We start from the raw sequence: 20148 nt of genomic DNA, 5'->3' as shown, positions 1-20148 counted from the left end.
CAACAGCCCGGGGGGTGGGGGAGGGAGGTCTCACCCGACAGGTTTGTCCCAGGTATTCCGCAAGGAGGCCGAACCCCAAATTACCAAGTGACCGTCACCCTCTTTCCCACCCTCTGACCCCCCACCCCCTCCGACAGGTCGCTTACAGTCACTGATTTTTTCATCCTCATTTTGCCTCCAGTTCCTGTGCAGCTCAGTCGATATGTGGCGGCCCATGTTAGCATTAGCATCCTAGCGCATAGCTTAGCCGCATGCTAACTCCCCTGAAAAACTGCTCAGAGAAGTGATCCGCTAAACTCCGCTCTGGGGACACCCCACCCCAGCCCAGCCCAGCTCAGCTCGAACCCCAGGCTTCGTGGCCCCCCAGCGACAGCAAACAGCCTGGGGGCGAGTTAATGAGCGAGGTGGCGGTGCGAGGGAAAATCCGGCACTCGGCATGCAACACGTGTCCCGTAACGCGCTTTCAGGACTGAATTACCATCCCCAGGACCCCCCACCCCCCACCGCAGTGCTGCCCCCCCCGAAAGCTAGATATTTACAGACACACATTTTTGATTTCTGTGAGAAATGGACATGATGTACAGCATCAGGAGGCCGGGCCATGATCGGGGGGGTGGGGGTGGGGGTGGGGGCAGAGAATCCAGGGCAGTGTGATAGTACGCGCACACACATGCGCACACACACAACCCTGCAAGGGATCCCAGCTCCCACACAGGGAGGACCACCGGTGTGTGTGTGTGTGTGTGTGTGTGTGGGGAGAGAGAACAGTAGCGGATGGATGTCTAATCTTGTTAGAGGATTAAACCTCACACTCGCCGGTCTTCCACCACACACACACACACACACACACACTCACAAGCTCAGACACTCCCTTTTCTCCACAGTCACTTACAAAGTGAGGTTTGTACACTAAGCTGCTTACAGTGATTTACCCGTTTATACAGCAGGGTCATTTTTACTCTATCAGTTCAGGGTAAGTGCCTCCCTCGAGAATGTGAAAGGGCTTGGAATCCAGCCTTTGCACAGCGAGGCAGCAGCCCCAACCACAGCGCCACCTGCTGCCCTCACCGTGCTCTCTAGAACAGCTCAATACGCTGACGATGATGCGGTCAGTTGCTCATCACGACTCGGCCCGTTTCTTCCAGCATCCTTCGCAAGTTCTTCCCTGGAGTCGCACCTTTCATGACCTTCACCAGGTGGATGCCCGAGTTCATTGGGTCAACAAGCTGAGAATGGTGGTATGGACTCTGTCAGTACGGTGAAATACAGTGACTGTTGGGGCAGCACAGCGGTTAAAGCCATGCCCTTACGAGCTGAAGGTCCTGGGTTCGGGACCCCGTCCGCTTTTGGGGAAGGACTACAGTGTCCGCTCGCACCATGTCACTGGGGCACATGTGGCCACTGAGCCGTTTCTTTACTCTGGGAAAATCATCAAAGGAAGGACAGCAGGTCCCGGGTCCAAAGGGAGTGAGACTGTTGTACCTTTGAGCAGGGGGAGGGGCAACTGTATGTACAGTCCGAGCGTGAGACAAGCTGTGCGCCGCGGTCCTGAGCACCACGTTAATATACTACCCATAGTATAAAATATTCCTTCATAACAATTTATTCACTTATATTGCATGGATGCATCTCAATATAATAAACATGTAGACAATGTGGTATTTTATGTGAACAGTAACCCTAACCGACTCACTCTCAACAACTGCTTGTCCTGATCAGGATCACCGTGGTCCAGAACCCATCCTGGGAACACCGGGCATTAGGGGGGGCACTGGTACTTGGACCCCAAGAGGTTTTTGTTTCTTCCTTTCTTCTTCATTGGGAGTTGTTTTTTTTTTTCCTCTCCTCAGCTGCCAGCTGGTTTTTCTTAACAGTAAACTAGAACTACTGCTCTTCTGTGTTGAGTCCTTCCCTGGAACTTTGTTCAACGCTCCGTGTCCCCTTGGTGTGAAGAGCTCTATGAAAATGCGCTGAACGAAGAACTGAGACGGTGATATGTAAATTTGGATGTTATGAATAACATGGTGCGTGTGAGGGCAGAACCCACAAGGACACATGCGGAGTGCCTGAGGAACCTTGTGACGTCTTCAATTTACCATCTAACCAGGTCTGTGCAGTCACGCTCTTCATATCTCAGAGATGAATTTGGAATCACGTTTCTAAGGTTCAGAGGTCAACATGAACCCTACGGGACGCAAAGTCTGGGCAGATGTTTTGTCTGCAGTGAAGAGCTCAAGTGCAGAAGGCAAAGCCTGCTTTCACTGAGCTGGGCACCGTCTGAACAACGCTAACTTTTCCCACGCAAGGAGCTCCGTTCAACCTGGGTATTATTCATCCTCCCAGCATCAGTGGAGTGCACAGGGAAGGTGTCTTAACCATTAACCCACCTACAGCGTCTCTCAGGCCATCCTGTGGAGCTCAGAAGGTTCCTGGCAGCGGTGTGTTAGTGTGTGTCATGTGTGATGTTTGTGCAGCGCATTCGTGAAGATGCTCAAACAGTGGCGTGAATTAGGTGGCGCCCAACCACGTTTCCAGAGTAATCGCGGTACATCTTCTGAGGAGAGGCTTCCAGCTGGAGGTGGAGGGTGGTGTAGCTACAGCCTCACCCACAGATGAGGATCGAGGGAACCTGAAGGTCCTATGTGTCCCACAGGGGTTGGCGCTCACACCTGCAGCGACTCGACTCAACGCAACGCACCTTCTCACCTAGCGAAGCACCAGCCCACCGCTTGGGCCAGGAAGTCCACAGGTGGCCGATTCACTGAACGGTCACTGGGCGGCAGTGGGAGCGAAGCTGCAGGAGGAGCAGTAGCTGGAGGACAAGCTGGTGCAACTGCATCGCCTGGGCTTCTCGTCACGTAAACACCCCTCAGACTGGGCCACACACACACCGCTCCATGCATGGCCACCAACCGGCATCCGCCCCCTTGGGATTATAGCGTAGAACCCAGAAGCACATCTGCTTATTATGGCGGCGTGGGCTCGAACGGGCCTGTCGAGGCCTGTACACATGTACCGCGGTAACACGTCAAACTCTACCCAATTACACTGCTGCGGGGCACGTGCTCTTGCTTTAGAGTGTTGCTGAGAGACTGATAGTTTATGGGGTCAGAGAAGCATAGAAACAATCAAGAAACAATTCTGAAACAAAAGGAAAGTGTCCTGCACTCCGGGGACGGGACCCCACAGCTGTACCGACAGACCCGTGCAGATCACGTGGATGTCGAGAAACTTGCGGCATTTTTAATAGAGGCGGAACTGAGGGACCTTCTGACCGACAAGGCAGAACGGGTAGATCTTCATTCGGAGCTTTGAGCCTCATCCAGCAGCTCACAGAGCGAGTCCACCAGGGCCTCCATGAGAACATGCACCTGGAGATAGAGCAGGACGATCACTGAGGGTGGGGTCGGGACCCGGAGAGAGAGTTCACACTGATGTTTGGGTGTCAGGAAGAAGTTTTACTCCAAAGGGACATTCAACGCAGAGTAAACAAAAGGTCTATCAGCAGCAGACAAAGAGCTTCAGACACACACACAGGACTATGGACACAGCTTGTGTGTCTGACACCACCATGTTGCTGGTTCAAGTCCCTCCAGTAGGTCCAGCAGAAGTGATATTTAGACAGCAAATAGATAGATAACCCTAGCAGATGGTGTTGGACTCATTTATGGAGCTGTCAGGAGATAAGGAGAGAAGCGGATTTTAAAGATATGGGTTCGAGATCCTTCTTCAATGTGGGAAAGATTCAGGAGCTCCAAGGGACAAAGGGAGCTCATTCTACCACATCGGTGTGCAGGATAGGAGGACCATTAAGGTGTAAGAAGGGGGCGGACAGAAGGCTGACCTGCCGGTGAAGGTGCCGACGGACCTTCTCCTTCAGCGCAAAGTCCACTTGCTCAGTCGGGGTCCTGAGGGGTTCAGCCTCTGGACTGTTACTCTTGGACACGGGCTCCTTTTCCGGCTCCTTCTCGGGCTTCCCAGGACGCTTATCTTCGTGGACCTTCCTCTTAACGGAGTGGAGCTCCTGGTAGGGAAAGAAGAGACAGGATGGACAGGGCAGGTCAGAAGTGACCTCAACATGTGACCAATAATCCATCCATAACTGCTCGTCCAGTGCAGGGTCGTGGTGGTCCAGAGCCTGTCCCAAAAGCCCAGGGAGAGAGGGACGGTACAGAGTGCCAGCCAATCTCAGGACACACACACACACAATGGGCAATTTAGTGTTACCAGTCCACCCGAAACTCATGTCGTTGGAGTGTGGGAGGAAACCGAAGCACATGGAGGAAACCGGTTCGAACACTCGCTAAAGGCTTGGCGTAAGTCGGCTCGGGAAATACCCAGGTGACAGAACGCTGTGGATAAAAGCATCCGCTGGAAACAATAACAACACCACTGAGTGTTCAGAGCTCACACACGGAGAAATCCCCCGAGAGCAGGTGTACGTTTTCACACCGAGCCCACGGTTTCCACGGTTACCGACTAACATCATCCCCTCGGCAACGACGAGTCGGTGGGATGCAAATCGTCCCGAGGCCGTCGAGACTGAGCGGCCGTTGACTGGGCTGAACTCGATAAAAAGCGGGAAGGGGGCTCTCAGGACCCTCGAAGACCTGCTCTTCCCAGACAGGTCCTAGGGGGCGCCACCGGGCCGCATCGGCTACCTGCCGTTTCTCAAACCCAAGACAAATAAAAAATATGAGCGCAAGACTGAAGCGAGACAGTTCTGACAGATGAAAGGGCTCCCGATCACAATGACGATAGAATCCATTCAACAGGGCTTCCTCTGAGGTCAAAGTTCAACGAGCTGGGAGCTCGGGCCACTGAATTAGAACCCACTTTCGCTCTTGGAATCCCGACTCGGAGGCTCAGTTGGACGGCTTTTCAGTGTGAGAAACGCATGTGCATTCGCATTCATTCTGAGAGTTAGCAAATTCCAAATATAGCTGAACTAATTCTTTGTGGCACCAGCAGGGGGCGTAGCAGTTAGAGGGGAAAGAACGCTAGGTCTGAATTCCACCTCCTGCTGTAGAACACTTGGTCAACAATGTTACTATACTTTTATATCACTTCTTAGCACCTCAACACTTAAAGGCTAACATCATTGTCGATATAACTGAACATTCGCTGCGATTCTTTCTCGGTACTTGAACCTGAAACCATGTAGGGATGCGTTCGGGTGAGCATCTGCAGCGCCAGCAGTGGAGACCAATACTTGAAGTATGATCATATTTTCAACGGACACCACTGAGCGAAGAGTCTGAAGAAGAGAAAACACTGTGGCTCTCAGTAGCTTAGTGCATAAACCTGACAATGTACCTCACCATGGTAAAAACTTCGAACCTTCAACTTTTTGTATTTGAGCTTTAAAATTTTTTTAAAAGGTAGTAAAAAACATGTTTAACTCACACACACAAACACACACACACCTGGCTAACGGAATCTCAGCAGAGCGACCGTGAGAAGTGTTTGCTGCCACCCAGTGGGCAGGTGCAGGTACTGCAGAGGGACAGACAGTCCTCACCTCTGTGGACTTGTCTTTGGCTGAGTGTCTCACTGCTCCTTTCTTCTCGTCCTTCTCCTGAGGGAGCTCTGCCTTCTTCTCCCCGTTGTGGGGCGCCCCCGCTTTCCTCTCCTCCTTCCTCAGTTTGTCCGCGGCGTCGGAATGAAGCGGGGTGGCACTGTGTCTCTTGGGCTTCACGTCTGCGAATATGTGCAAGTTTAGCCTGTCTGTGCATGCTTGTGTATGTGCGTGTGTGTGTGTGTGCGCGTGTGTGGACGGCAGCGGACGACTCACAGGTGTCCTCTCCCCACGAGTCCGTCTCAGGCAGCCCCAGCATCTGTCTCTGCCACATGGCCTCGCTCACGAGCCCGTCCAGCAGCTCCCTCCACAACTGCAGCCTGGTGCACAGACTGTTCGTAACTCAATTTGTTTGTAATTCCAAACTTGTTTCAAGCCCAGGGTCACAACCGATTAACGGTTAATGATAAAGAGGTCCCTCTGGTTGCTTGCGGACGAGGGTCTGCAAAACCCTCAAAAATAGCTACAATACTAGGTAAGACTTCAAGATTTTAATGAAAATTAAACATGTTTATTTAAAACTGATCTAAAATGACTGAAATTAAAATACACGTTTTACACAAAAAAACATAGAAATTAAATTTAAAAAACACGTTTTCTGAAAAACTCCTGTTGGATGGCGACCGCTGACCCTTTTGTCCCGTTAAGACGTGCGGCTCCCCTCATCTAGGTGACGACTGAAAACGGACACTGAGGAACAGCACACACAGGCTGCACACGCTGTGGGAGCGAGTTGAACTGAGGCGACCCCGCACTTCACGTACTTTCCTACCATCTAACAGCTCGGAGGTAACCGCAAGCGGGGTTAGCTCCACCGCAAAAGGAAAAAAGTAAAGAAAATCTATTTCCAAGTAAATAATTGGAAAAATGTTTTCATCTTCAACAATATGTAGCTCCTAGCAGGAGAAAGCAGCACATTAATAGACTTCAAAATAATTACAGTCACAGAAGGGGAGTGAACTGCAGTGTGAGTACAGTGTGGAAGTGGATCACGGTTGGCCAACGTGTGGAAAGCCCTGCATCTCCCACAATCCCTCTGGGCATGTCCTGTCCCTCTCGCTCAGCCCTTTCACTCACCCAATGGCGTGCGGGGACAGGGGCGGAGCCTGCTGTGGGCGACCATGGAGCTCCACCAGCAGGGCGTTGAACTGAACCAATGCCTCCTCCTTGCAGTCCCCCTCCGGCATGGTCAGCAAAGCCTGATGGGAAGTGGCAGTGGGGTCATGACCCAAACAAAACAGGCCGCTTCCTCACATACCATTGCCCATTTTTAAAATATGAATATAAACAGAAGGCTCGGACGATGGATGTGCTGGAAAATTCCATATGAAGATGTCGTATATCCACACACCTGTCTCAGGCTGGACACGGAGAGGTCCCAAGATAGTGGCTCTGGGGGTATGTTGCCCTTCACTGGCTCCGCCCACCCTGTCGCTTGACCCCAAAGGCGCTTCAGCTGCTCTACGGTGCTGTGATGGAAGTGCAGCTGCAGGACACACACACACACACACACACACACAGGGCGAAGGACAATGAGAGATGCTGTCTGGATTAAGAGTACAAACGCTGTACAAGGAAACCCAGACACACAACTTCATCATTAATAAAGTACCGTTTGTTGAGCCCTTTCTTCAAGGGCATGAGGTTTGTGCAGCAGGTTACTTACCCTGATTTGCCCACTTATACAGCGAGGCCACTTTTACCATATTAACTCAGGGTAAGCACCTCGATTATAGGTACTGCAGCAGAAGGTGGGATTCGAGCCCAAGTTCTTTGATTGCGAGGTGACAGATCTGACCATAATACCACCCGATGGCCCTCGAACAGAGAGAGGAACTCAACCGAGACGTTATCCTCGAACACAGGTGCGTGTGTCCCGCGAGACGTCGGAAAAACTGCACACGTCAAGAGAGCAACCAACCAAGCAAGCAAGGTCAACAAGCGCTTGTCCCGAGCGGGGTCGCGGCGAGCCGGAGCCTATCCCGGCAACACAGGGCGCATGGCCTGTCCACTTACACACCCAGGACGGGACGCCAGTCGAGCAGCGTGGAAAAAATATCAAGCGTTGAACTCAAAGCGCACGGCTTCCCCATGTGGTCGAGCACAAAGCGTCACCCATCGCATGTGCTGCTCACGCTGCGTATTTTCAATATTAATATTGCCAATAGCTGCGGAGCACTGTGCTACAGTCAGTGCCCCCCCATCCCCCAGTACGGTAAACGGACACCGTAAACGTAGGCGCAGCCTGTGGACACGACTTCTGCGAATGAGAGTCATTGAGAAGGAAGTTATTGGCTCGGCGGGTGTCTCACACTTGGGGGATGTACGAGGACATGGGGATTCGCACCCGAGCGACAGCCCTAGTTCCTCCCTGCGCCGCTGGAGCCCAGAGCTAAACGCTCCGCCTGACACAAGGTACCGAGCAAAAGCACCAGAGGTGAAGGGTGAGGGGCTGAGCGATGTGAGCCGTGGTGGAGATGGCCCAGTAAGTACCGCGGTGATGCACGGTAAGTAGGTCCTCAGGGGCCCCGCGAGGCTCCGTTAAACAGCGCAGTCTTGCGTTCGCGTAAAATATTCATGTGTGACGCGGCGTTAATACGGAGCCTGGCCCACAGCCGGCAGGCGGCCTGCGCGCACATCTCGTATGCAGCACTTAGGGCTTGTCGGCGACGACGCGTTGACAAGGAGACGGGAAGCGGGGGGTAAAGCGAGGGACGGGAAGAGCCGGTTTACCCTTCCAGTTCACTTCAGCTCATTGGTGCAGACTTTGAGGATAAACAAAGACCCTGTCTACCGGACAGCCTCTCTATCCATCTGTCTATATCTATGTCTGTCTGTCTATCTATCTGTATATCTATATATGCGTCCGTCTGTCCACTTACACATCATCAGTCTCCGGTAGAAGACGGTTCAGTTCATGTGAAACATCACGCATCCGAACGTAAAACTGACCAAAAGGGCAAGAAATTGAAGCCCCGAATTAGCAGGTGAGCAGAGATCATTCTGGAATCTGACCAGGAGCACAGGAGTAGCAGCAGATAACAGGACGAGCAGCACAAGAGAGGAGGGACTTTATTGTCATTGTTGTGTGTAATCGCCGTGGAAACGCCGCCCTGCTGTCATTGTTGTGTGTAATCACTGTGTACGTGTCTCTATTTTTAGGTGCGCTCAGAGCGAGATGACAAAATGCCTCCATTAAGGTGCTGTATGAATTTTTAACTCGGGTGCAAATGAGTAATAGCGGAGTGGGTCGCCCCCCCAGGGGCCCCCACTGCCCCAGATTGGAGATCGACTCCAATTAGCCCACTAAAGGGGCCCAATTAAGCCCAGCTCCCTGGTGTCACCGCGGTAACGAGAGGGCGTGCCCAAGGGACGGCGCTGTCCGGGAGAGATGGGCAAAGGGTTGCGTGACCTTTGACCTCCCCGCACACTAACATCGTGGCATCGTGAGCATCACGAACCTCCGGAGTGAGTCATTTTACCGGAGTCACAGTTGGAGAGCGATGCGTTCTGGGAAAGTGCGACGGTGCGCCGCGTACGTGCGCTCTTAGCGAAGGATGCGTGTGAAGAGGTGCATTGCGGGAACGCACCTTGGGGTTGAGCGTGTGGAAATGCTGCTCCTCGGTGACATAGAGCTCCGCCGGGGAGCGCGGCCTCTCTGGGGGGCGCAAGGCATCGATGAGCTCCGTCAGCAGCCGCCGGCACACGAACACGGCCTCCTTCCTGAGCAGGTCGCGCTGCGGCGAACAGGGACACAGGGTTAGGGGTCAGGTTAGGGTTAGACTCTGAAGAAATGGTTGTCTATATGGCCAGCACACAGTGTATCGAATGGTTTTTATGATGTCGGGAGCTCTATGTTTCACTGTGATCAGAAAATATTTTATTTTTATTGGAAAATGTCCTTTACTTTAATGACATACAATGATGGAAGATACAGGCACACACAGACACGTCCAGAGAGGCTCACCTGCAGCGCTTGCCGCCGCTCGGCGTTCTTGTCCTGGCAGAGCGCCACCCCCCAGAGCGTGACCCTCACCAGAGCGCCCCCTAGCAGCACCGGGTGTGTGTTCAGACCCCACATCTCCTTGAAAATCCCCGCCGTGGTCGACTTGAAGATGAACTGGATGCGTCGCGTTTCTCCCGGCAGGATCACTCCTGGGGGGAAAGCGGGGTCACGGAGGCCGAGGGGCAGGGCCACCGCTGTCCGTGCGTGTGCGAGCGCGCGTCACCTGTGCTGCCGTTGAAGTAGAAGCGCTGTGCGCTCGTGATGCGCCGCATCTCGGGGTAGCTGTGGGGCAGCGCCAGGCGCTTCCAGCTGTAGTACAGGGCCGTGTTGCCCTCGTTCTGCAGCTCCAGGTTCGAGGAGGCCCGCCGCCCCGTCGGCGCCTCGAACGTGAGCCGAGCCGCGATGCCCAGCTCCCCCTGCAGGGAGACGGGAGAACGGCGACGGAGTTATCGCCTCGCCACACTCGGCCCTCGCCGTGTGCTCCTTCGCCCCGTGGTGAAAACACTGTGCTTTAGGGGAAGTAATAAGGGAGAGTGTTTTTTACAGCTTCCAGTCAATCAATCAATCACACACACACACACACACACACACACACACATCATCGGAACCGCTTGTCCCATACAGGGTCGCGGGGAACCATAGCCTACCCGGTAACACAGGGCGTAAGGCCAGAAGGGGAGGGGACGCACCCAGGACGGGACGCCAGTCCATCGCAAGGCACCCCAAGCAGGACTCGAACCCCAGACCCACCGGAGAGCAGGACCCGGTCCAACCCACTGCGCCACCACGCCCCCCATCAATCAATCAATCAATCAACGTTTATTAATCCCAGAGGAAAAGTGACTCTGACTGGACAGCACACGATGTTGCTACGTGCATTCATACACACATACGACGTATATGGACACACATACAGACCTAAAGTTGTCTCATTTATGTGCAATGTTCCAGTCATGCAATTGGAATTTCACAAAATGATGGAACAATTAGTTTTATTATCGGGGTCTTGGACATTCGGGAACACGCCGTTTGACGGGCGAAATGTATTCGTGTTTCGATCACATGGATTGAGAGCAGTAGAAGAATTGATCAGAAGAATTAGTGTGTGATTATCACTTTGGCTTGAGGACAATTGTCTGTTTGGGGTCTTTCGACCGTGATTTAGAAATTAAACGTGGTTTAATAAAGAGAAACGTGTGTGTTCGTCCCCCGGACCCTTCCCTACCCGGTGCGACGAGGGACTGCCGGTCCAGAGGGCGGGCTGACCGCAGAAGCGCAGGGCGGGAACGAGCAAACCGCCTATCGGGACGTCGTCCTCCTGCACCAGGGCGTCTCTGCAAAACGGCGACAGAAGCGAAGCGCTGGGACACCGGGCGACACAACCGGCGAGGAACGGCAGGCGGCCCAAAAGGCTGCGGTCCTCCAGGACCAGGAGCGAAGGCCCGGAGTCCAAACACCGGCTTCTCGACTGACGGACAAGACCGGGGCGTGACGCTGGTGTGTAATTCATTTCGTTTGTAACTCTGGAATCTCTTCATTTCTGTTCATAACTCTGAAGTCACCGCTGGCACTAAGTCTCAGTCGAAAGCTTAACAATACGGACATCCCTCACTTTGGGTGTCAGACACAGCTGGAATTTAAAATTCTCTTCTCATTTCAGTACTGACTGCAAGCTTCCCTGAAATTAAGCAAATTTAATTTTAAACTACTTGTATTTGAACTAACTCGGGACAAAATAAATGCGCGTCACCTCCACGAGACGCGATTCGGTGCCAACCGTTGACCGGTTTCACCCCATAAACTCGTGTGACCTTCCTCATCTCGTCACTGGACACCAGACGGGCGCTGTAAATGCCGCGGCGGTGAGCTGAATCGGTTCTGTCGCGCTGCCCTTGCAGACGGGCCTTACCTGGATCCAGCGAGAAGCAAAGGCTCAGGACGGAGGGTCTGGAGGCCCCTTGTTGACGACCTAAACCCCAGGAGGACCGATGGGGTCTAAGGAACGAATACACGGCCCTCCTGTTGGGCTGCTCTTTACCGCCACCTATCGGCCGGCCGCGAAAACGCAAGTGGCGTCTGCCTTAGGCACGAATGCTAGTGACTGATGAGAAGATGAAATTTAGAACAAACCGCGAGGTGTCAATATGTTCGGAAATCTGCGAGTCGGCCGGTCGCAACACGCGGAGCCGCCGTCAGCACGAGTTCGCATCCCAGAGCACGAGGCCATTCGAGCTTCGTGGCGTCTCACAGGTTTTCCTTGTGCTGCTCGCTGCCCTCCTCCTCGTGCGGCGCCTCCTCCTCCAGCAGGGGGCAGCGCTCGGCGGTGACGGAGGTGAACGCCCCGCTGCTCCCGATGACCTCCAGCCCGTCGATCTCCTGCGAGCGGCAAAAGAGGGTGGAAAGGGCGAGATGGTCAGCGTGGGGCGGGAGAAGGGGGGGTCGCGCACGGCTCGCTCGCCAGTGCCTCCACTCAGTGTGTGTGCCAGAAATACCCGACGTGTCGTCGGAGGGGCAGAAAAAGAATCACGCAATGGGGGGGTCTGATGTGTGAAAAGTCGCATTACTCTCATATTACTCTTACTGAGTGTACGGTAAACATGGTGTCTTGCTGCAGTGCGGCAGCGGACGTCATCGTGCAGCGCATGTGGCGCTTCCCAAAGGGCTCTCGGTTCGAGACGCAGCTACACTGCGAAGGGCTGGAGGTTCGAGAGCTGCGTCGGGTGCTTTGGGCAGCATTCTTACTCATAATGGTTCCGATCAGGCCTCAATCAGCCACAGTCCAGGCTTGACTGTTTTTCCCTCGGCGCCCCCCCCACCACCCACCCCGCCCCGCCCCGCCCCGCCCCTCCACCTTTCCACCCCGCGTTGTGTAATTCCAGATTTTGAAAGGGCGCCTCGCAACGCCAGCTGTTACCGAGGGAACACCGAGTTCTCCCGTCAGCCCCCCCAGCTTCGAGAGGAACATGGTGCAGAGGTGTAAAAAGTTCATTAAGCGCTGGGATGTGTGTGTGTGCGTGTGTGTGTGTGTGTGCTGTTGCGCGTCGGCCCTTCTTTTCTGACACGTCGCTCACTGTTGCCGTGTGCACGGCACGTGTCGGAGCGGAGCGCTTCCCTTGCACGTGTGTACGCACACACACACACCGCCCTGCCTTCCTGCACACACACCTAGACGGAGAGCTAATGATGGAGCGTTCGAGCGGCTAATCGGCCCCGGTGACCGGCGGTCATTAACGACGGTTGCGCTCGGGCCGCTGGGAGCCTTCGGCTGGCGCCGTGCCAGCCCACCGCTGTAGCCCGACGGGCCGACGGGTAGGCGTCGGGACCTCGGTGCGCCTCGGCACACCTCCAGCGCCATTAGCCAGTCCTCCAGCGGCACTGGGCAATTACAGGGAGGCACAGGACGCTCCGGTTCCAGCGCCCAACGCCGCACAAACATGTGCGGTGCGGGATGGTACGTTTCGGAACGCTATCTCTTACTCGGTCCCGAGCGGCCGTGGCCTCGCCAAAGGGGACTTGCAGTACATGTCATACATCAAATTGCAGGGGGAAACGGTAAAAAAAAGTGCCCTTCCTGAAAAAAGAAATAATTTGAAACATAATATGATATAACTAATAAAATACGATGAAAATAAATTAATATAAAACTGCGAGAGTTCAGATCACTGCGTTACGAGCTGTCAGTAGTGTGTTTGTAGCACATCCACCCAAATAACAGCCCAGTGTGAAAATGTGGAAAATCTAATGCGATTCTTGGACACTTTCTAGGCAATTTCACGACAAATCATTTCAGAGAAGCACAGCGACCCGCGAGGATGTGTCTGTATGTCCATGGACAAGAGTGATCTGTGCACTGGAGATAAACGCAATAAACTGACAGTAATAACAAGTAAATACATTTGTCACAGGAGACGGCGAGGTTCGCTTTCGTCAAACCACATGTTCAGCAGGAAGGTCGAGTGCAGCCAAGTGAGCGACGAAGGCACCGCATGGGCTGTTTCTCACAGGCTGGTTGAAGTCCAGGTCCTTCAGAACCTCCTTGAGCTCCTGCCGCCGCTGCTGCAAGTAGAGGCTGTGGTCCCAGGTTTGGAAGACGGAGGGAGAGTCATCCGGAAAAACGCTGCCTGGGTAGAGAAGTAGAGGAGAGACCAAATTCAACCTCAGGTTAATCTTGCGCCAACATTTCATCCACACGTTGGCCTCGAGCCATTCTCATGTCAACCACATATCGTCCAGATATTGGCTTCCAACCGTCAACGTGTCGGTCTCGGCCCACTGCCAAGTCAACATCACATCGCCCAGACATCGTCCTTAGTCCTTTCACACGCCAACCTCACACCATCTACATATTGGCCTCGACCACATCATCCTTGCGTTAAGGGCACTTGCTACACCTACTTTGATTCTACCAGTAGATGCACACCAGGTTTACCCGAGTTACCTGTCTAGGCGCTAAATGTACCTGACTCTTCTCGAATCCTCCTCGGCAGCCCGATGTGTGCGATGGGCTCTGGATTTCCTCGTTCCGTCTGGGTCAGGGTGGCCATGATGCCACTGAGCTCATCCCCAATGCGCTTGGGAATGTTCCAGAACTCGCTACCCCCACAGAACGCCTGACGATGATAGGACAGTAAGTCAGTGAGCGCAAGCTGAGAAGCACTTTAATACAAGACAGGAGAAGAACGCTAGAACATCCTGAACGTTAAGAAGAGGAAAGAGAGGCAGAGACAACAGCGTCCTAGGCGGCACTAGAGAAATTCCAAGTGTTTGGCGCATGTCGCTGGGTTCGCTAAAGGGCCTCAGACCTGGCCGAAGAGCAAGGCAGGGAGTCCTCGGCTGATGAGTTCCCGCTCCTCCTGGGTCTCTCTGAACCGGCTGGACTGGTTCATCAGCAGGTTCTGGACAGGTTTGTCAAGGACCTCTGTAACACACAGTTGCAAGAACCACCAAAGACAATGAAGGTGGAGACACTTCAAGAGCTGCAAGAGTCAACCATATCTATGAGACGAAGACTGGGGGCTCATGGATAGTTTCGATAGCACTGCCCCTAAAGGGGGATAAGCAAAGAACCACAGGTAACCTCCACAGTCCTGCTCCACGCAGTGGGCTGATCAGGGAATCACGGGAGTCACCGTGACTTGGGAACCTCACTCACGGGAAAGGAAATCCTGCTGGCGCCGCCTTTCATTCATGTGGTGTTTCCAGTGCCGAAGAGCATGGACCTGCTGGTCTGGGGGACTAAGCGGTTCGGGAGTGTCCACCTTCTGCATGGCTGACGCCACGGGGCAACTTGCTGGACGCACTGGCACTCGTCTCGCTAGCTGGGTTGGGAAAGAGAAGAGAGAGAAAAGCACTCACTCTCACACTCTCACTGCGGAGTGTTAGGAGAACACCTCAGCGTTCGTAGCCCTAGAGATATCGCCAAGACATGAAATGACATGACTTCTTTCAGAGCTGAGCTGCAGGCTGCTCCTCGGAAACACGGGAACAGTTCCCATCCATTCATCTGAGCGTTGGGCATCTCTACCGAGAGCATCTGAAGGCCGGTGTGTGCGGCACTCAATGGAACTTCCGTGAACCTGCGGCTCTGACTCAGGAGTTCTGCTGGACCCACAGAGAAGCACCGCGTGGGCCTCCAAAGGCAACAAAGCGTAGCCATGAGGCAAGTCCGCGTGTCGAGCCGTCGCTACGGGGGTGATTGCCGGGCACCTCCCACTCCCGCTCCTGTTTTCCTCACCCCAGCAGCCATTGGATTGGTGATGAATGGCTCTTCGGAGAGCAAGGACGCGCGGGCGCCCTTCATCAAGAGTGTTTTCACACAACTGCATAATTGGATTTGTGCTCCAGTGTGTGTGTGTGTGTGTGTGTGTGTGTGTGTGTGATAGAACTTGCTCTGTGCAGAATGACACCTTCCACTGTGCTCACAGTGAAAAGGCGCCAATACTTCACCAGACAGTCGATTACATACCTTCTGCAAGCTGCACGGTAACACAATAAAGTAACGGAGCCTCATGTGCACATACGCACTGACCTCCATCTCTCCTCTGGTCTCCATTTCCTTTCTGAAGTCCTCAAGGCTTCCCAGAATGCTGTGGGGCAGGATCATACCCTTGGCATCAAACCGAGGGCCCCCAAGACCTGCAACGAAAATAACATCGCAGGTCGACGGACCAAAAACTCATGCATGCGCCGGTATTTAAGCGATAATTCCTGGACGAGTGACACATCCTCTATCTGTCACTCGCTCCAACAGCGAACGAAAGCATGTCACCAGACGAAACATTTTCGGTTCTTTTATGCAATTGACTTTGGAGCTCGGTTCAGCAAAACCATCACGCGACGGGAATCGCCAACGTGCTGTGCAAACACATATAGTTATTCACTTAGGAAATGCTTTTGCGCGAAGTGACGTACAACTCAAAAGTGAACAACAGAAGTGCAAGGAATCAATGTTTCCTCAGTAACTTCGATCGAGTGAAATCACTCAAAATATGTTGTTATTAATGTGTCGCTGGATCCCACCGTGTGTGTTCACACCTGTGTAGTCCAGCGGTACCACTGGGGTCCCAGGTGGAATGGGCCTGGCCACGACCACCCTCACCATCTTCCGCTCCTCCTCCTGAGGAAGCCTTCTCTTCACCAGAACCCGAGTCAGTCCAGGGGCTTTCTCTTGTGGGGGCTGCGGGGTCCGTAGCTACATGTTCGCACACACACACACACACACACACACACGGAAACATGTAAAACAATCCAAAACCCTCACATTACTGTTACCCCCGACCCACCCACCAATCTTCTCCTACCTTCTCCAGGTCCTCCAATCGGATGGCCAGGGCCTGAATGTCCTCCCCCTTGAGGATTGGGCTATGGGGTTGTTCATCTGAGAACTCTTCTGAGGTCTTCAGTCGCTTCTTCTCTGAAATGCAAACAAACAGAACTTGTTAGAACATCAGTGAAACTTCTGGCCATGGAAGACCACCGAGGGCCAACGTACAGATTGCATTGTTTTTGCAAACAAACTGTCAGATGGTAGAGGAGACGAGACACAAGATATTACTATCACAAATTTAAGCTCATGAAGAGGATAAGAGATCAACTGGACCAACATGAAGGTTGTGGTCCAATCTACAGGCCAGGTGGAAAGTTCTCCATAGAGCATTCAATCAACCGAAACGTGCATTTACATGTTGTCCACATGGTGGTGAGGAGAAAGGAGATGGCAGTGGAGCCTCAACTACAATAGATGGGTTTGACGCAACCAGAAACCCAAAAAGGTCACCGGCCAAGAGTCGAGGTCTTTCACAAAGTGATCACCTAATCAAGACCACCTATCGGTTGTGGTCACGTGATGACCACATCTACACCCTCATCCCACTCCCCCACTTTTCTCTTGCCATGTGCTCGCAATGTTACTCCAACTGACAGTGAAACTTTCTCTCCCAAAGTCCCAGGACTAGTGGTCAGCTGATCATCAAACTCAACCACCTGAGCTCTCAATCTTCTCCTTAACTTCAAGATAACTAATTGTTGAGCAACTTGTCATTTTGCAGGGTTTTCCCTTTCTCAAGATATGTAGACCATCTGGAAAGTATCCTGGTGGGTAGGTAGGTAGGGCTTCTGTGCCGCACCACCTTCACAACGTGGTATTACTGGGGGAGGCAAAAAGCATCCTGACCTGGTGAAGAGCAGCATGCTCCTTGCTCAACCAAGTAGCAGCTTCTCTCAATGGAGTCTTTCAAGACTTTGTCTCCATGGTTCCAGGACCAGCATACAAGTGCAAGGACATAAAAATGCTATTTTTCACGCAAAGCAATTTGTTTTTTTAATAGTCACGACAATAATGACATAACTGGGAAATAATATAATGTCCAAGGACCTGTGGTTTAAATCGGGAAAAGAAAATCACTTAACAACATTAATGAGTATTTCTGAATCCCCCCCAAAAGTGAGAAAATAGCAACATGGTAATGAATCACGGTATTATCCAGTCCCCGAGTGACCGCTGACCCAGGATCCTCAGAGGAGCAACTCTAACACTGTTATGCAATTCCGAGAACGTGGGGTTCAGCACATCGGCATACATCAGTTGCCATAGCAACAACCCAACCGCTTCTGTCCGTTTTTTGTCAGTTGTATAGTTTTTCTTACTTTCCGTTTTTTCAGGGTAAATCGAGCGTTGCGACGAGATCAGCGACCCAGACGGACACAGACGTGATGATGGGAGGGAGGAGGCAGGGGATGCTCATCGCTCACCTTTCACCTCAGTCTCAGAAACCAGGTGGAACAGGTGGAGAACAGAGGGCTGGACGTGGCACCTCGTGTAGCCAGGGCGGAGTAGACCCCCCCGTGCCCATGATGCCGTCACCTCAAAGCCCCGCTGACCCTTCTTTCCAAGGCTTCTCTTGGACTCCTTCACATCGTTAAATCAACAACGCTTGGAGAGCGTGCAGAACTCGGGGCAGGATTCCGGGTTTCCCCGCTGCTCCAACCCGCAGGACAGCGAATGCGTGTTCGGAGCGCGTGGTCGTCAAGTGTAGCCGCGTTACCTAACCCGCCCGTGAGCCGAGCGCAGTGACGAAGGGCCCCGGAATCTCTCGCTCCGCCACGTGCGTCGCCCACTCCTCCGGACCGCGACGCCCTTGGGGTTCGAGCCTGAGCGATGAAGCACTGGGACTCGCATTGGGACGCCCACCGCACTGGACCGCACTGTGCGACGCACTCTGCGGGACTCGAGGCTCGTACTACAGAGCCCCCTGTAAGAGGGGAGCTGACTGACGGCTTTGGGGTTGCAAGGCCGGTGTCCCACTGCCGCCTGACTGGTTACCAGAGAGAAACCCGTATCGCACTGCTCACATTGAGAGGACGGACCACGAACCACAGCGGGACAGTAAAGTGAGTTCCAGTGGTGAGTTTGATCCGGTCCAAAAACTGACCAAAGGTAAAAAAAAAAAAGAATAAAATAAACAGTGAGTTCACTTTGTTCACTATTGCCTGTGAGGACAACTGCAGTTTGCCCAAGTTCACCCCAGCATCACCCCAAATGATTCCAGTTGCGCACTGCAAGGGCCTACTAACCACACTGGACCACACTGGACCACAATCCAGGACCTTCCTGACCGTGATGTTACTACTACACAGAGTAAGATGAGCGAGAGCAGCAGGTGGCGCAGCGGTTGGCACCATCGCCTTGGACTTAGAGGACCGGGGTTGGAATCCCCCCAAGTACCTGAACTGATGCAGTAAATATTATGACCGTGCTGCATAAATTGCTAAATCACAGTGTAATCGGCTGAGTGTGCGAATAAATAACAACAGCGGTGATAGTAAACACCACTTTTCGTGTCACGCTGCGCCACCAAGGGCACTTGAGCGGCGTCTCTCGGCACACAAGTGTCACTCGTCACCGGGCCGACACACAGACAAAGGCCCGTTTCCAAGGCAACGGCAATCTGCACACCTGTTCCCCCCGTTTCTCCGTCTGCACGAGAGGAGCAGTAAAACGGGTTATTTTCATTAACAAAGCAGGCAGAGTAACATAGTTATGGTCACATTTTCACAAATGCGACTCTTCTCTCTAAAGCAGTGCACAATGGTACACTTGTACACCGATTTACCCGTTTACACATCAGGACGTCTGCTGTACAAACCTGATCAAGGGTTGGCCAGGAGGAGGAAGGAGTCGAACCCAAGACCTTCCAGGACAAGGGAGGAGCTCTACTCCCTCTGCCACCTTCACCACACAGTCACTGTCATGTAAATCATTGCATCAAATATGTCTGTAGTTTGTTTTCCTGACGGGGAAAGTAACCTTCTGCGTTTACTATGTTTACCCGCAGGACCAGGTAAGTTCAGTTCGTGTGGGCGTCGCCTCGTTAGGGTGAGCGCGACCAGGGCAGGACCTCGACCCGCGTGCTCCGTTCGCGCTCACGGGGACGCGTCCGTCACAGGTCCCTAACGGATGGGGGACGTTCTTTGGACATCGTGGCACTGGGGGACAGCTGGTCACGTGGTGGTTGGAGCTGCTGCCTTTTGACCCAAAAGTCGCAGGTTCGAATCCCAACTCGGCTGCAGTGCCCTTGAGCAAGGTACGTACCCTAAATTACCCCAGTGAAATGAGCCAGCTGTACAAAAGGGTAAAAACACAGTAAGTGGCTTCGGGAAAAGGTGTCCGACGGATGAATCGGTGTCACTGTCACAGTGTGTCACGCTCGCGGACCCCTGCGCGCACACCTACCCGAGGGCGTCCGGTGGGGCACCTCCTTCTTCGAGCTCCTTCCCGTGGACCTGCCCAGGCTGGACATGATGGCGAGTCGCGAGGCCGAACGAGCACGTGACGTAGGTGTGTAAGTGTGGTGTGAACCAGTGCCGCGTTACACACACACACACACACACACACACACACACACTCCGGTCACTGTACCGCGGTTCTTGTTCGCAGCGACAGCGAAAGCGGAGAGGCTCGAGCGCGTCCCAGCCGTATCCATGGCAACGGGAGTACACTTCCGCCTTCGCTGCCCGCCACGAGAACTGAACTAAGTGAAATGAAGCCAAACCGAAGTGTCCGGAG

The 20148-nt window shown here is 53.3% G+C and overlaps 2 protein-coding genes across 2 annotated transcripts in view; both read right to left on the bottom strand.

The window, feature by feature from the left end:
• LOC114909086 (zinc finger protein 11-like) overlaps positions 1–20148 on the bottom strand; it is a 334553-nt gene that overhangs the window by 299527 nt on the left and 14878 nt on the right. The gene's annotated exons all lie outside the window — the stretch shown is intronic.
• On the bottom strand, positions 1588–20100 carry mycbpap (mycbp associated protein). Its single transcript, XM_029252107.1, has 19 exons — positions 19816–20100; positions 16385–16497; positions 16119–16275; positions 15613–15719; positions 14737–14902; positions 14387–14502; positions 14044–14194; positions 13587–13705; positions 11833–11960; positions 10810–10918; positions 9808–10000; positions 9546–9733; positions 9169–9315; positions 6930–7064; positions 6656–6777; positions 5795–5898; positions 5522–5700; positions 3845–4024; positions 1588–3371 (listed from the first exon to the last, which is right to left on the bottom strand). Exons 1-19 carry the CDS (start codon positions 19880–19882, stop codon positions 3300–3302), a joined length of 2553 nt encoding a protein of 850 aa, XP_029107940.1. The 5' UTR covers positions 19883–20100; the 3' UTR covers positions 1588–3299.

This window comes from Scleropages formosus, chromosome 1 (genome assembly GCF_900964775.1).
Source record: "Scleropages formosus chromosome 1, fSclFor1.1, whole genome shotgun sequence".
NCBI classification, from domain to species: Eukaryota; Metazoa; Chordata; class Actinopteri; order Osteoglossiformes; family Osteoglossidae; genus Scleropages; species Scleropages formosus.
The sequence above is the reverse complement of the archived record's forward strand: the minus strand, read 5'-3'. Positions and strand labels throughout refer to the sequence as shown.